General features: G+C 40.9%; 4 protein-coding genes across 4 annotated transcripts in view; 3 read left to right on the forward strand and 1 right to left on the reverse strand.

Moving 5' to 3' along the window:
- Positions 1 to 138: 138 nt before the first annotated feature.
- On the forward strand, positions 139 to 3367 carry LOC105395509 (charged multivesicular body protein 2a). The gene is made up of 6 exons (XM_038120496.2): positions 139 to 381; positions 476 to 675; positions 1082 to 1294; positions 1522 to 1619; positions 1976 to 2079; positions 2500 to 3367. The coding sequence occupies exons 2-6, from the start codon at positions 508 to 510 to the stop codon at positions 2613 to 2615; spliced, it is 699 nt and encodes a 232-aa protein (XP_037976424.2). The 5' UTR covers positions 139 to 381; positions 476 to 507; the 3' UTR covers positions 2616 to 3367.
- A 62-nt stretch (positions 3368 to 3429) lies between these two features.
- On the reverse strand, positions 3430 to 6907 carry LOC105388205 (lysoplasmalogenase-like protein TMEM86A). The gene is made up of 4 exons (XM_011559076.3): positions 6691 to 6907; positions 6142 to 6368; positions 5590 to 5992; positions 3430 to 5478 (listed from the first exon to the last, which is right to left on the reverse strand). The coding sequence occupies exons 1-4, from the start codon at positions 6748 to 6750 to the stop codon at positions 5380 to 5382; spliced, it is 789 nt and encodes a 262-aa protein (XP_011557378.3). The 5' UTR covers positions 6751 to 6907; the 3' UTR covers positions 3430 to 5379.
- A 142-nt stretch (positions 6908 to 7049) lies between these two features.
- On the forward strand, positions 7050 to 10285 carry LOC105388207 (zinc finger protein 330 homolog). The gene is made up of 7 exons (XM_038120495.2): positions 7050 to 7338; positions 7650 to 7800; positions 8111 to 8222; positions 8688 to 8807; positions 9110 to 9274; positions 9629 to 9736; positions 10089 to 10285. The coding sequence occupies exons 1-7, from the start codon at positions 7199 to 7201 to the stop codon at positions 10220 to 10222; spliced, it is 930 nt and encodes a 309-aa protein (XP_037976423.2). The 5' UTR covers positions 7050 to 7198; the 3' UTR covers positions 10223 to 10285.
- Positions 10286 to 10923: 638 nt separating this feature from the next.
- The window catches only part of LOC105388231 (rho GTPase-activating protein Graf), a 56219-nt gene continuing 52923 nt past the window's right edge, over positions 10924 to 14219 (forward strand). Inside the window, exons 1-2 of the mRNA XM_048625515.1 lie at positions 10924 to 11313; positions 13836 to 13993. Of these exons, the coding sequence (XP_048481472.1) occupies positions 11154 to 11313; positions 13836 to 13993 (318 nt within the window). The 5' untranslated portion in view covers positions 10924 to 11153. The remainder of the gene's footprint in view (positions 11314 to 13835; positions 13994 to 14219) is intronic.

Consider the following 14219-nt stretch of genomic DNA (forward strand, 5'->3'; position numbering starts at 1 on the left):
AACTCAACATAAAACGCGCGCTATTTTGTTTTGTTTTGACAGTTTTTTTTACGTAACACAGGTTAGAATGGAATATCCATGCAAAATAATCCTACGCAACACGATTTTCATATGTTGACAGTGTGATGACACAGAGTAAATTTTGACATATTTTAGCTGATTGTCCCAGGGGCTGTAAACAAAAGATTTTTACTCAAAAATTAATTGTTTCTGTTAATTAAATACATTTAATACGTAACTTTATGCTTCTCATGGGTGATATTTAAAGTTTTCCACCATCGCCAGAGTTTAGCTCAGCCGCCTTTTTTGTTGTGATTACTTAAGTGGTGAATCATCACCCAAAAATTTGTTGACTGTATTTACCTGCTTCTGCAGCCTTCGGTAAGTCTGCCTCCTTTCCTCAAGACATCCCACCTACCATGCCTTCTATATAAAATACCCATCAGTTCAGGATCTCCAACTATAACCCTTGCAGTTTCAGTGTAAAGTCTTTGAGTCATACTCAAGATGGAGTGGTTGTTCGGCCACCGCATGACTCCCGACGAGATGCTGCGCAAGAACCAGCGCGCGCTGAACAAGGCTATGCGCGACCTGGACCGCGAGCGCATGAAGATGGAGCAGCAGGAGAAGAAGGTCATTGCCGACATCAAGAAACTCGCTAAGGAGGGACAGATGGTGAGAACAACTATTTTGTTCTGTTAGTTACTAAGTAATGGATGCTGACTTCCCATGATTATTACAAAAACAGTCATTATTATTGGCAAGTGAGTTCAGTTGCATACATGTTGTTGTTATGTTACAATGTGTGTGTGTAAATAAATAAATAAAAAATAGGAGGGTTGAAGCAGGAGAGTTGGTTCAGATGCCTTTCACAAGCATTCACCACTGGTCCTCAGTACCTGCCTCAGCTCCACACTCAGTACATAACAACTATTACAAGTGCAAAAACAAACTTTAATTGATTTGACATTGCCCTCCATTTGCTTCAATCTGAATCCAAATCTGTTCCCATTATATCACTGACTCTACAATAGCCTTATTTCAAATCAACCTTGTTCTAATAGCCTTTGTGTTATTCCAGGATGCTGTAAAAATAATGGCCAAAGACCTGGTGAGGACCCGGCGGTACGTCCGCAAGTTCATGCTGATGAAGGCGAACATCCAGGCCGTGTCACTGAAGATACAGACCCTCAAGTCTCAGAGCACCATGGCTCAGGCCATGAAGGGGGTGACGCGGGCGATGGCCACCATGAACCGACAGCTCAACATGCCGCAGATACAGAAGATTTTGCAGGTAAGGTAACATTCTCTTGTGTGTCCCTAGGAAAAATAACTATGCACAGCAAAGTTATAAAGGGATAGATAATCGCCTGAACTGAGCTTCTTCTTCAAGAAAGTTATACCTAGTCAGATAATTTATGTTATGTTCATTCTAGTCAGTGACATGCTCATAAGTCTGAAAAAGACTTCTGATTTTCAATCAATACCTACTTTTCTAAAATAGATGTCATGTGTTTCCAGGAGTTTGAGAAGCAGTCGGAGATCATGGACATGAAGGAGGAGATGATGAACGACTCCATCGACGACGCCATGGAGGGCGACGCCGACGAGGACGAGAGGTGAGAAAGGGGGAGGGAGCTTTTTTTTTATGATTTTGCAAACATGCGATCAGTACGTGTACTATGAGCAGTTGTGTTGAGAGAGTTTGGCTAATCTAATTCTCATCCCATTAAAAATAAGTAGTTTAATATTTGTGAAAGTCAAATGCAAGCTTCTCTAAAGGCATATTTAGATCACCAACTGTGCCAAGATCAGTCAATCACAAGGTGCAGTCTGATCCAGTCGCTGTTATCAACATAGATAGTCGTTCCTAATTGTGATAAACATGGCTATGTTATTGGCAGAACGAGTTTATTTATGTCGATAAGTATATCTTATAAAAAACGTGTCTAATACTAATCTGTTATGGTTGCAGCGACGCGGTGGTGTCGCAGATCCTGGACGAGCTGGGGCTGCAGCTGAACGACACGCTGTCCGGCCTCCCGCAGGCCACCGGCTCGCTCTCCGTCGCCGGCGGTGGTAACACCCGCCTTACATACTCACCTTTAGGCTCGGATTACACAGAAATTGCATAAGATGAAGGCGCGGTGCAGGCAGCTTGCCGCTTCAAAACTGTAGGTAAGCGGCGACGAAACGACGTGCCTGTGCAACGACGCTTGGGTATACTTAACAACGTGCCCCAACGTTTTGAAGCGCCAAGATGCCTTTTCTGTGTAATTTGCGCCTTAATTACAAACTTACTTTGTATACAAAAAGTCGGTAGTGAGCGGGCACCCTTATCATGTTGATGGCCACTAAATGCACGCATTTACTTCGGATTTAATGATACTCTAGGTAGGAGGAAATGACATCCAATTATCTGTACCTGTCGTCAGCCGATTGTGCTACCTATGACTTTTCGCCCCAACAATTATAAATGATATGTAATATTGATTGCAGCGCGCGTGCCGGCGGCAGCAGCAGCCGTGGCGGGGGGCGGCGGTGGCGCGGGGGGGCCGGTCAGCGACGCGGACGCCGAGCTGCAGGCGCGCCTCGACAACCTGCGCCGGGAGTAGACCCCCCTGCATGTGAGCTGGCGAGTCGGAGTACACCCCCGCGCTAGTGTGAGCGTGAAAGGGTAAAGAAACAGGACTGTACTATAGGCGCAGATTGTAAGTTTTGTTTTTGAATAACAAAACATTTTATGCAACAAACGCAAAATAATTATAATAATGTCCTCTTCAGTTTGTATTTACCTGCGTTACTTTCAACTGATTGTAAGTTTTTCAGTAGACCGTTTTTAAAAGAGATGTGTGCCTTGACACATATACTAAAAATATTATAAAACTATAATTGCGCCGTATTTTATAAAATTACCACTATTAAATGAGATTCGTGTTCTACTAATATTCAGTGCTGCAAACAATACACTTCATTATGCTTGCGTCTTAAAACTCACAAAATTAAATGTAATAAGTGTGAATATCGATCTGCGAAAGGAAGTTGTGTATGAATGTATACCTCTTTTGTGCGTATGTAGCTGTTGCGTAATTTGTCGTTCTCGTATATTTTGCCTAATTTATCCTTACATAAAATAATTTAAAATCCTTATAATATTGTTATCATCCTTATTCATCAAAAACTTTTGAGACAAAGACATAAAATTTTATGTATGTACACAAAAGAGTACTGTAAATTTAGTTGCTACATTTAGCTTTTTATAAAGAGATGAGCGAGTGATAACTAAATTAATTAATATACATGTACAGATTTGTTAAGTTACTATAATTAAGTTTATGTATATTTTAATAAATATTTTTGTAAAACATCACTGTTTTTTAGTAATAAATAATGTGCTAGGGTTTTTACACTTTAAAGTAAAACTCGAGATACTTTTCATATGCTCTTTATTGAACACGATATCAAGTTGCAACAACCACAAAAATGAGAGGTGGCTACTGTATCATGCACAGGCCATACATTTATTTTACCTGTTTACACACATGTCTGAATATTTGACATTTAAAAGTATTATTTAACTTCGATATCATCATAATTCGGATACAGATGTTATATCGAACATATATGTATTAGCAGTGATATCGAAGATAAATAACTCTGCTAAGACAGTACCGTAAAATCGTAATACATCTGTCGCAATATCGACGCAGCTACAGACAACAAACAATCTTAACTACACTAACATTAATACTTAGTGCCTTTGTCACAGGTGGATAGATAATAGGTAGTTGTTATAATTATTAATAAAACATTGATTAAATAACTTTGACTATAAAACTCTGATTAAAATAATAATGAAATAATAAAGCTAAGCAAATAATAAAGGTATAAATAATATGTGCAACGATTTTTCTAACTTAAAAACTAGGTAGAAAAGTTTTGACATGTTTACTAGATCCAACAGGAAGCCAATTTCATTGGAACATTCTTATAAAAGTGTTCATTTTTTAAGAAAACGTGGTAACAAAATCATTATAATCTACTTTGATTTATAAATACACATCTCAACCCTCCTCTCCGGAATGTATGATATATTTTATTCACTTCCAGATCTAAATATATTTTATGCTACAAGTTGTAGCCTACAACACTAGCCAGTCATTTTTGTCCACTTTGCCTTTGGCCTTTGAAGCTCGTTCGTTTCACCGGGTCCTACAAATTACACTCTTTAGTCTTATCTCTGCCTTTCCCAGTTCTTATTAAAGCCATTTTAGTCTTGGTTACATACATTTATCCAATATCAAACTTTTACTCCATCTTGTGTCAAGATTGCAACAAACAAAAAATGCACAAGTATCTTCGACTTGTTTATATAACTTCTTATGTACTTACTTTACTCTCATGTTGAAATGAGTATCATAATAAATGTATGCAATATAAATACTCGAAAGCATGCCTTTGGCTTAGAACCTAACATACATGAACATAGAACTGAAAATATAATAATATAAATGGTAACCATTTCTTATATTAATCTTTGTTTATAGTTATAAACGCATTCACAATTAATTGGAATAACTCTGTCAGAGCTTATTTGGCACATACCATGCTCTTCATTAACTACATACACTTTGCATACACTATAACAATATAAAGAAAAAAATAAAATAATCAATTACTTAAATACTATTATGTAGTTACATGTCATACCACATCACAGACTGATGGTTGTTAGTCGTTATTAGTAAGAAGAGTTGTGCCAATTAACAATTCAAAATTGACGAAGGTCATAAAATAGTCTTATAGCGTTCTATAATACTGAAATATGAGACATGATGTAAATTGATTCAAAAACTTGCATTAATGTTGGTCTAAAACATGATAAGTTTTTCTTACGTGCTAGTAATAACTGTAAATGACAGAATAATAAATTTATAAAACATTGCATTGGAAGTCTACGTGACCAAAATATACTTCAGTTTAGATTTAAATGAGATTCCATAGTATATGAACACAAGTACTCGAAAATTACCGAATAATTGAGCATTTTGGCTTAAATCAACTCAACTTGTGCTCTGATTTCAGGAAGACTACTCTATACGACAAATACCAAGTACAACATGAATCTTACAAACTAATAATTCCGACGACGCATCAATAAACAATCTCATACAAAGCTGCGAAGTATTTTTTGTCATGATCTTATCAACAAATATTCACTAGATGGCGTTAGTGTCGCGCAAAACTTCGCCCATAATATCGCATAGCAGCTAGCTCTCTCACAAGATGGCGCTGTAACAGCTTCACTCCCGAGATTGCTTACCGACACGCAGTCGTCACCCGTCGCCACGTCCGCTCCTAGTTGGTGGTAGTCTGTGTCTAGTCGTCTCTGTCGTAAGCGAGGGGACGGCGCGCCAGATCTACGGCGCTCAGGGCGATGCAGAGCTGACCGAAGTAGTACGTAGACATCACGATGATCTGCCGAATACAAGAGGGGAAAGAGTTAGAAAAAATTGTGTCTCAGTTCCACTCTCCTAACTAGTCCTAACACAGTTATGTCAACTAATAAATACATAAAACAATAATTACCCTGCCATACTCCAACGGTTCATTAAACATGGTGTAGGCGAGAACCATATCGGACACCAGAAAGGACACGCTCCCCACCGCGGAAGCCAATCCACTCTGTCCGCCGCTCCGAGCCCGCGCCACGCCCCTCCACGCCATTGATGCAAGGAACATGCTGTATATCGGCACAAGGTACTTCAGATCTTCAGGAGGGGTCAGAAAACTGTTGTAGATTGCTGTGCACACAAACAGTATGAATCCTAGAGGAATGCACAAGGGTTTGAAGGTGAATGCAGATATGTAGAGGATGTGGGCAATTGCGAAGAAGAACATGCCTTTGGCCAGGTAGTTCCAGACTAGGAGGGCATCTCCTATTCCTGACATGAACAGACCCAGGCAGATCTTGCGGCAGTACCAGACGGCTCTGTGGACAAGTTAATTAAGTATAAGTTCAAAGTATTCTTTAATTATCACATCACAGATGTCTTAATATATTTTTTCCACTTTTCATTTTGTTAGCAGGATTGAAATCTATAGCTATGTGCTACAATTTACATATAGTAAGAGACTCACTGTGGATGGCAGGAGTCCTGCAGCTGCAGAGTGAGCAGGAACACCAGGCTGGACACCGGCGCCATCTTCACCACCGCCCTCCGGACCAGTGTCACGTCCCACACAATGCCGATCTGCTCTGGGGCCCCCGCACCCATCACCCCATCCTCGTCTCTGGCCACCAGGAAGTATAACACCACACTTTGAAAGAAAGGGAGCAGACGGATCTTCAAGTTTGATTGTTTTATCTGCAATAAGTATAAATGAAAGTTAAGTATAAAGAAAAATAAATGAAAGTTTAGATGGTGACCGACAGTAAGTTCTCTTTATTGTTTGTGCTGTAATTGCGCAGTGCCTGTGACATACGAATGGATAGACACATGTATCTGGATGGAAACACAAACTTTAAGGATTTCTGCCATTGCTACAGAACTATAGTTTTATATGGTTTTATCTTATAAGCAACTGACGAAACGGTATATACCTGTTACCTACTCAGTCATATTGCAGAAGTCAATGTAAAATAGTAGTAATAAGTATTCTTGTTGCAAATAGAGTTGAAAAACTTACAATTTCCATACAATAAGTCCAAGGTGGAATACCAGCCGGCCACTCCTCATATTCAGCCATTCTGATCAATAAATCGCACAACTAGGACACTCTGACCTGGAGGTCCTCTCGCGGACAAGGACTACTTGATTATGAAGAACTTTATTGTTTGTTTGGAATCGGCTTATCACGCATTGCCGCGCGCACACAACAAACAACAAGTGCGAACTTTGACGAAGTGGATATTGATTGCCGAGATGATGAATTACGTGGGTCTCCGAAACATAGCGGCACTAGTAACGAAATCGTGATTTTTAATTTTGCCGCTTTGTTTTGAAATGTCGATGCTTGGGTATGTTGCGTAGGATAGTTGCGTGGAGGTTTGGAGATGTAACGTCAATGTGACACTGACAGTGACGTAATTGACAAGCATTTTTTTTTAATCAGCTGAGCTGTCTGATGCCGTGGTGAATTTTTACGGTTTCTCTAATTCTTTTTAGACTTTCTGAAACTTTACTAGTGTTTTACAATGCCGAAGAAGAAGACGGGCCAGCGCAAGAAGGCGGAGAAGCAGAAGCTGCGGCAGAAGGAGATCCGCAACGCGCGCGGGAACGTGGACCTCGCGCAGCACCCCTGCAACATGCCCATGGAGTGCGACAAGTGCCAGAAGTGAGGCTCATTGTGCATCCCTCATGCTAACGTTCCGTGTTCTGTCCTTCCATACGTCTTCAAGTACCTAAGAGCTACACAAGCTTTTCAATTTCCTTACTTATGAAGTAGGCCATGTTAAGTTACTTTCGTCGCATTTTCTGATTTAGTTCTTGACTTTCCCAACTTTTTACATCATTTCGCTTGTTTATTGACCGATTTATCAGTAGCCTAAACTCTTTAAGCTTTAGTACTGTGTCTCAAAAGTCTCTAGTTAGACACACTCAGCTAAGAAAAAGATGTTTCACAAATAATGCTTGTTTATGTTGCAGGAAGCAGAAGAGCCGTGCATTCTGCTACTTCTGCTCGGCGGTGCAGCGGCTGCCGGCGTGCGCGGCGTGCGGCAAGGTCAAGTGCATGCTGAAGGCTGGAGACTGCGTTGTGCGCCACCCCGGCGTCTACACCACCGGGCTCGGCATGGTGGTATGGCCTCTAAGTTATTTTGTCATTCTCCAGTAGCACATGTATTGGCATAACTCGATACATCCAAAGAATGTCAGGAAGAGACCACAATAAAGGATGAGGAGCACCATTTGTAAGTTATTAATTTGAAATAGGCTGTTGAGATAGGTGTATGAACTAATACTGACCTGTGTAGGCTAGGTCATTCACATTTTCCACAGGTTTACACAGTTATATTATGAGTAGAGGATCCATCAACCAACCTATCATTTTCTGATATGACTAGTTGCTTAGCATTTGTTTCAAAATGCATACTCTCTTGTTATTCCAGGGTGCAATCTGTGACTTCTGCGAGGCGTGGGTGTGCCACGGGCGCAAGTGCCTGCAGACGCACGCCTGCACGTGCCCGCTCATGGACGCCGTCTGCATGGAGTGTGAACGAGGTAAGGTCTCCATTACATGCCTGTAAATATTTGTATTGGCTCAAGTCCACTTGGGATTTTATCCTTATCCAAAAACTCACCATAGTATGTTTCACATTCCAATCTATTCCTGGCTTTTCAAGTCTCACCCATATGCCATTATATTCCATTCTATTGCAAAAGACATCTGATACAAACAAAAAAAACTACTCTTATTCGAATGTAATAAGGGTTCTGTCACATGTCTTTCCCTGTGAAATGGGATTATAGAGCTGCCTCATAAAGCTTTAAAACTAGTGATAATTTCGCACCGACATTTGGTACACGACTTGAGACGCGGGCCGCTAAAATTGTCACCCTTTTACTATAGTAGATAGAACACACTTAATTTTTACACCAAAGAATTACTATAAAATTATAAAGTTGTAACTTAATCAGGGTTATTATTTCTTTATTTATTTTTACCCCAATGACATTGTGTTGCAGGCGTGTGGGAGCACGGCGGGCGCGTCTACCGCTGCTCGTTCTGCCAGGGCTTCCTGTGCGAGGACGACCAGTTCGAGCACCAGGCCTCGTGCCAGGTGCTGGAGTCCGAGACCTACAAGTGTGAGTATCTACTAGCAAGGACCGATGACCTTAGACATTTAAATAATTTATGTAATAATAACTGTTTCCGCGACCTTCGCTTCGCCTTAAAAAGTTTTCATGTGGGAATTCCGGGACAAAAAGTAGCCTATTTGTTAATCCAAGGTGTCAGCTAACGCCATACCAAATTTCATTAAAATCGATTTAGCCGTTTTGACGTAAAGAGGTAACAAAAATCCACACAAACTGTCGCTTAGTGTCGTTGTATACCACCGACCACTAGATGGCGTTACCCGTTCCTTAAATCTCCATTCCGTGTCCAGGTCAATCGTGCAACCGCATCGGTCAGTACACGTGTCTCCGCTGCAAGACCTGCTACTGCGACGAGCACGTGCGGCGCAAGGGGGCGCGCCCGGAGCGCCACGCCGCGCCGCCCTGCCCCAAGTGCGGGTACACCACGCAGCTCACGCACGACCTGTCCATGTCCAGTGAGTACACACACACACACACACACGCACACACATACACGCGCACACGCGCACACACACACACACACACACACACACACACACACGTATGATATAAGTATGTAAGAGCAAAGAGTACCGTTCCAGACTTCTCATTTCACCTAGTTTGTCATTAATCTTTCAACCCTGAAACACAACCTTATTCAACCGTATTCCAGTTCTGGTTAATTTCATGTCGGTAGCAAACAAGATCTTTTACCAGACCAGGATTTCTCACCGTGGTAAAGGGATCCACAAAAAACTAACGTCACTAGAGGAGGCTTCTTTCGTCTTTCTTGTACCCCCAGTATTCCACTAATTGCTTGTTTCCCCCAGCTCGCTCCCACCGCTACGGCCGGCAGGGCACGGCAGCGGCTGACGATGATGACTACGCGGGCGGCTACGGCGGCGGCTATGGCGGCTACAGCGGATACGGGGACACTGGTAACTACATGACTCATTTGTTATACAGGGTGTTGCAACCGCACTCATGTCACTGGCCAAAAAAAATATGGCGAGCGCTTTTTGTTTTGCTAATTTACGAATGAATATGACCCCCTGAATCACCTCAAGAGTGTAGCTAGAGTCACTGTTGTCGGATACAATGAAAAGGATATCATCATCGGCTTCCTATACCACTTTTGCAACATCCTGTAGAGAATCTATCGGAAGTTCCAAGATAAAAGTTTATCCGAAAAGATTTGTTTGTATACCTATAATCATTGTTCTGAGATTCAGGTGCGATTTTTTCTATATTTTTTAATATTATTGTCTGATGAAAGTTTTTGTTTTTCAGGCGGTGACGACGACGACGCCGGCGGCGCGGAGGGCGGAGACTACTCGTACTCGGAGTCTGATGATGACGATGATGATGAGTCGGAGGAAGAGTCGGAAGAGGAAGCGGCAGATGCTTCGAAAACTGATAAATAAATCATGCGGCAATCGTATTGTGCAATTTATTACTACTTTAATAAAATTACTTACTCAAACTAATTTTGTTTGTTTTGATTGTTGGAATGGAACGGTGTGCATTCCGCGTAGAATGGAACGGAAAAAACATGAATGACTTTGGAGTTGCCATAAAAAATATTATGTCCCCGTTGTGATATCTTTTATAAATTTTCTATGTAATCTCAGCTGCTCTCCTTCAAGCGCCAGTAATAATGATAAAGAATTGTGACAGAGACAGGAGAGAACTTTTTAAAGCGCATCGCATTTGTAAAAGAAAGCGCAATAGATATTTATTTTTATCATGTGGATATTATCAATCGACGCACGCATCATATGATTACAAATAACCTCAATGCACTCAAGTCACACAAAACGTCGACCAGCGAAGAAGAATCGACATATATGAATCGATATAATGATTACATGCATTTTAATATAAATCACTGAGGAAAAAAAATCCTAACTAATATTATAAATGCGAAAGTAACTGTGTCTGTCTGTCTGTCTGTTACTCTTTCACGCCAAAACTACTGAACGGATTTGAATGAAATTTGGTATACATACGGTCTAGACCCTGGGAAAGAACATAGGCTACTTTTTATCCCGGAATTTTTTTTAAGGCGAAGCGAAGCGCGCGGGAACAGCTAGTACTATATAAATGTGTGCGCAATGTTTACGTCAACATGGCAGCCCAGTCAGTAAAAAAAACTTGCGCGAGCGAGTGACAGCTTCGCCACAATAAACCTTGAATCGAATATTTCCATCCATTCTTTGATATTTGTTTAGTGTTTTTACCATTTACGTATCACGTGTGTTCTTCTACTTACTCCGTCCGTGTTGCATCGAGTGCTAGTGTTGTGAGACGATGGGTGTCGGTGTTGGCGCGCGGTGAAAGTGTGTTGGAGCTGCCATGGGCGTGGGTCTGCAGCCTCTGGAGTTCAGCGAGTGCCTGGCCGACAGCCCCGTGTTCCGGGAGAAGCTGCTGCGCCATGAGAAGGAGCTGGAGCGCACCAGCCAGCAGATCAAGCGGCTCATCAAGGAGGTCAAGGATGTCGTGCACGCCGCCAAGCGTTAGTATACCGCCTCCTTGCTTCTGATGTACTCGAGCGGAGAGTAGGAGTTTGGTTTAGGGGATTTACTGCAGCAGTTGATTATAGTTTTTGTAGTTTAGTTAGTCCTTGAGATAATGTGGACAGTCTGTTCATTATTTACATTGTCAATAGAAGTTAGTTATTAGACAAAAAGAGCATTCAATGGTAGAGATTTGAACATGTAGTTATGCTGGAAACACAAATAGTAATGCATATGCAAGTGCATACTTGTAACATTAGCTTGTATCTAGTTAAAGTGATAATTTCTATTTGTCCATTGAGCGGCCACACTTGCTAAGTGTGTCAATGATTCTTGTTAATTAGCAGAAATGCTCCAGCTTCTAGAATGTTAGAAAACAATCAAATCAAAATAACTTATAAATTGCCAGTGCATTATTGCTGTCCATTTCAATAACACTTACATCTAAAATGGGCATTAGAACAGTTTTAGTGAAAAGAAAGTTTTGTTTTCTTGTTGTCATAAGTGGCACAGTATTAACATGGTAACAAGAGCTTATTAAAGTAAATGAGATGTGTATCTGTAGAGACAGCTCTCATTGAAGAGTAGTTGTTGCAGAGACACATTCCATACATTTGTTGGTATGCTAGCCGTCAGACACCATCTGTATAATCATGTGTAAACAATAAGCAACATTAGTATGCAGCAGTTTATCACACCACTAATGTGTCAGGCCTTTAACCCACTTGTGCTGACTTGAATGTTAAATATGGTCACCAAATTAGCTGAGCTTGCTACACAGGAAATGTAATTTGAATAACATAGTTATAGTTTGTTGACTATGATGTTTTGAAGCCTAAAAAGTATCTGATATAAATCTTTTTGATTAGAATTTCATTAACAGCCTATCAATAGAATGAATTAATTGATGCTATTCTAAGCATTTCCTGCCTTTTTGCATGATAATCATTTACATAATCAAATGCATCAGATTTTCTTCCTGCCAGGATAACCTTGAGCAAGCATAATAATATGCTGGGTGCTTCACAACCTGTTTCTAACTGTCAATATATTTGGAGGTGTGTAGGTTTGACCATGATTATGATAATAGTGTGAGACGGAGCCTGGTGATGCACACACTTGTGTGGGATGTGAATTAATTGGGAACATTTATTTTGGAGTAAAGGACCTCATTTTGTTTACAGTTATTTGTTCAAAAGGTGTTATTGTTTTCTGTTTTTGGACATCATTTTATTATTTAAAGTAAAACAAAAGATTGTTGAAATAATTGGTCTACTCACTAACACTTTAAATCTGAAAGTAATTAAGAGAAAATAGGCTGTTTATGGGACTATTATTTATTTGTAAGGAAAAGTTTATTTTATTTTATTGATTCTTGTTACAATAATGCAAAAGGTACAATCTAAATTACCATGAATAAAGATAACTTGTATTGAAGAGTGTAGTAATGCTGTGCTATCATTAGATAACATTTTATTTATCAGCAGTTATCAAAGGCTCTGTGTTTGCCCTTGAAGATAACTGTACAATATTACTACATAATGTATGTATATGTTTCAGTGAGTCTTTTTAATGAAACTTTAGCTGTGCAACATAGTTCATAGCTTTCAGTCTAGCTATAATATTGATGCTATGTAGATTTCAATAGTTTTATGAATGGGTAACTTATGGGGTACATTTAATTAATACTTTTTTTTTATTTTTTTTTTCATACCCGCAAAGTTTCAGGGTGTAGGACCTCAGAGTCAGAACTATCATAAATTTTAGATGCCACTGTCCCTGCTACCAACAATACTAAAAAGTTGATGGTATTATTCTTCCTGCACACATTTTCTCACATATTTTTGATTGATTCTCCTCTTCCACTAAAGGTGCGAATCCTTCACCTAAAGTTTGCCTGGAAGAGATTGCCCTTAGCGACAAAGCCGCCTATTGATTATAATTTGACAAATTTTCACTATGTAAAATTAAATTTTTTGTCATTTTAGTACAGTTTTATATATTTTTATTTATTTAACTCTATTCTCTGTGGGGGTAACAGTACCTGCACCTGGCTCTCTCGAAGGAACCTTTGTACATATCCCCAAGGTCTAAACTGCCTTCCTAAGCTTGGACTATTTTTCCCACCACGCTGGTCCACTGCGGGTTGATGGGTTCACATATCTAGATGTGCTAAATCTAGATACGTAGGTTTCCTCACGACGTTTTCCTTCACCGTAAGAGCGATGGTATAAATTGTACTTAAATTCAGAAAAGAACTCATTGTTACAGTATGTCAGCGCCGGGATTCGAACCCGCATCTCTTGCTTGAGATGCGGGCCCTTACCCGACTCAGCTACCACGGCTCTATATTCTAATATTGTGTTCTATCTTGTAACGTGTCAGGTCTGGGCGCAGCGCAGCTGGCGCTGGCGGACAGCATGGAGCAGTTCGAGTTCCCGTGCATCGTCTCTAGTCTCCCCCCCTCCCCCCGCAGGGCATGGAGCAGTACCTCTAGTCTAATCCCCCCCTCCCTCCGCAGGGCTGGGCGCGGCGCAGCTGGCGCTGGCGGACAGCATGGAGCAGTTCGAGTTCCCGTGCATCGGCGCGTCCATGACGGAGGACGAGCGCGTCATCTCGCGCTCGCTCAAGCAGTTCGCCATGCTCATGAGGGACATCGAGAGCGAGCGGGAGCGGATGGTGAGTGCAGCTACCTACGTCTGTTAAGAAGTTTCAGACTTGCGTATTTTCCGGCTCGTATACGGTCCTGTTTGAAGTTGGAAAGCGCATGTTTGCACAAATAGGCGAGCCTTTTGCTACACACTCAACTCGCAGAAGCTTCCAAGCTCGTATACGCGCTATTGATAAAGAGACGACACCACCGGTTCAAACGAACAGCTTATGAAGGTCGTAATAAGCGGTGCTG

This window comes from Plutella xylostella, chromosome 14 (genome assembly GCF_932276165.1).
Source record: "Plutella xylostella chromosome 14, ilPluXylo3.1, whole genome shotgun sequence".
Classification (NCBI taxonomy): Eukaryota; Metazoa; Arthropoda; class Insecta; order Lepidoptera; family Plutellidae; genus Plutella; species Plutella xylostella.

What these genes read in the sequence shown, in the direction of transcription:
- LOC105388207 (XM_038120495.2), top strand. Translation starts at nt 7,199, where the DNA reads ATGCCGAAGAAGAAGACGGGCCAGCGCAAGAAGGCGGAGAAGCAGAAG. An exon ending in CCACCGGGCTCGGCATGGTG is followed by an intron (nt 7,801 to 8,110) that starts GTATGGCCTCTA and finishes TTGTTATTCCAG; the next exon opens with GGTGCAATCTGTGACTTCTG. An exon ending in GGAGTCCGAGACCTACAAGT is followed by an intron (nt 8,808 to 9,109) that starts GTGAGTATCTAC and finishes TTCCGTGTCCAG; the next exon opens with GTCAATCGTGCAACCGCATC.
- LOC105395509 (XM_038120496.2), top strand. Translation starts at nt 508, where the DNA reads ATGGAGTGGTTGTTCGGCCACCGCATGACTCCCGACGAGATGCTGCGC. An exon ending in TCGCTAAGGAGGGACAGATG is followed by an intron (nt 676 to 1,081) that starts GTGAGAACAACT and finishes GTGTTATTCCAG; the next exon opens with GATGCTGTAAAAATAATGGC. An exon ending in GACGCCGACGAGGACGAGAG is followed by an intron (nt 1,620 to 1,975) that starts GTGAGAAAGGGG and finishes TTATGGTTGCAG; the next exon opens with CGACGCGGTGGTGTCGCAGA.
- LOC105388205 (XM_011559076.3), bottom strand. Translation starts at nt 6,750, where the DNA reads ATGGCTGAATATGAGGAGTGGCCGGCTGGTATTCCACCTTGGACTTAT. An exon ending in GGACTTATTGTATGGAAATT is followed by an intron (nt 6,369 to 6,690) that starts GTAAGTTTTTCA and finishes TACTTATTGCAG; the next exon opens with ATAAAACAATCAAACTTGAA. An exon ending in CAGGACTCCTGCCATCCACA is followed by an intron (nt 5,993 to 6,141) that starts GTGAGTCTCTTA and finishes ACTTGTCCACAG; the next exon opens with AGCCGTCTGGTACTGCCGCA.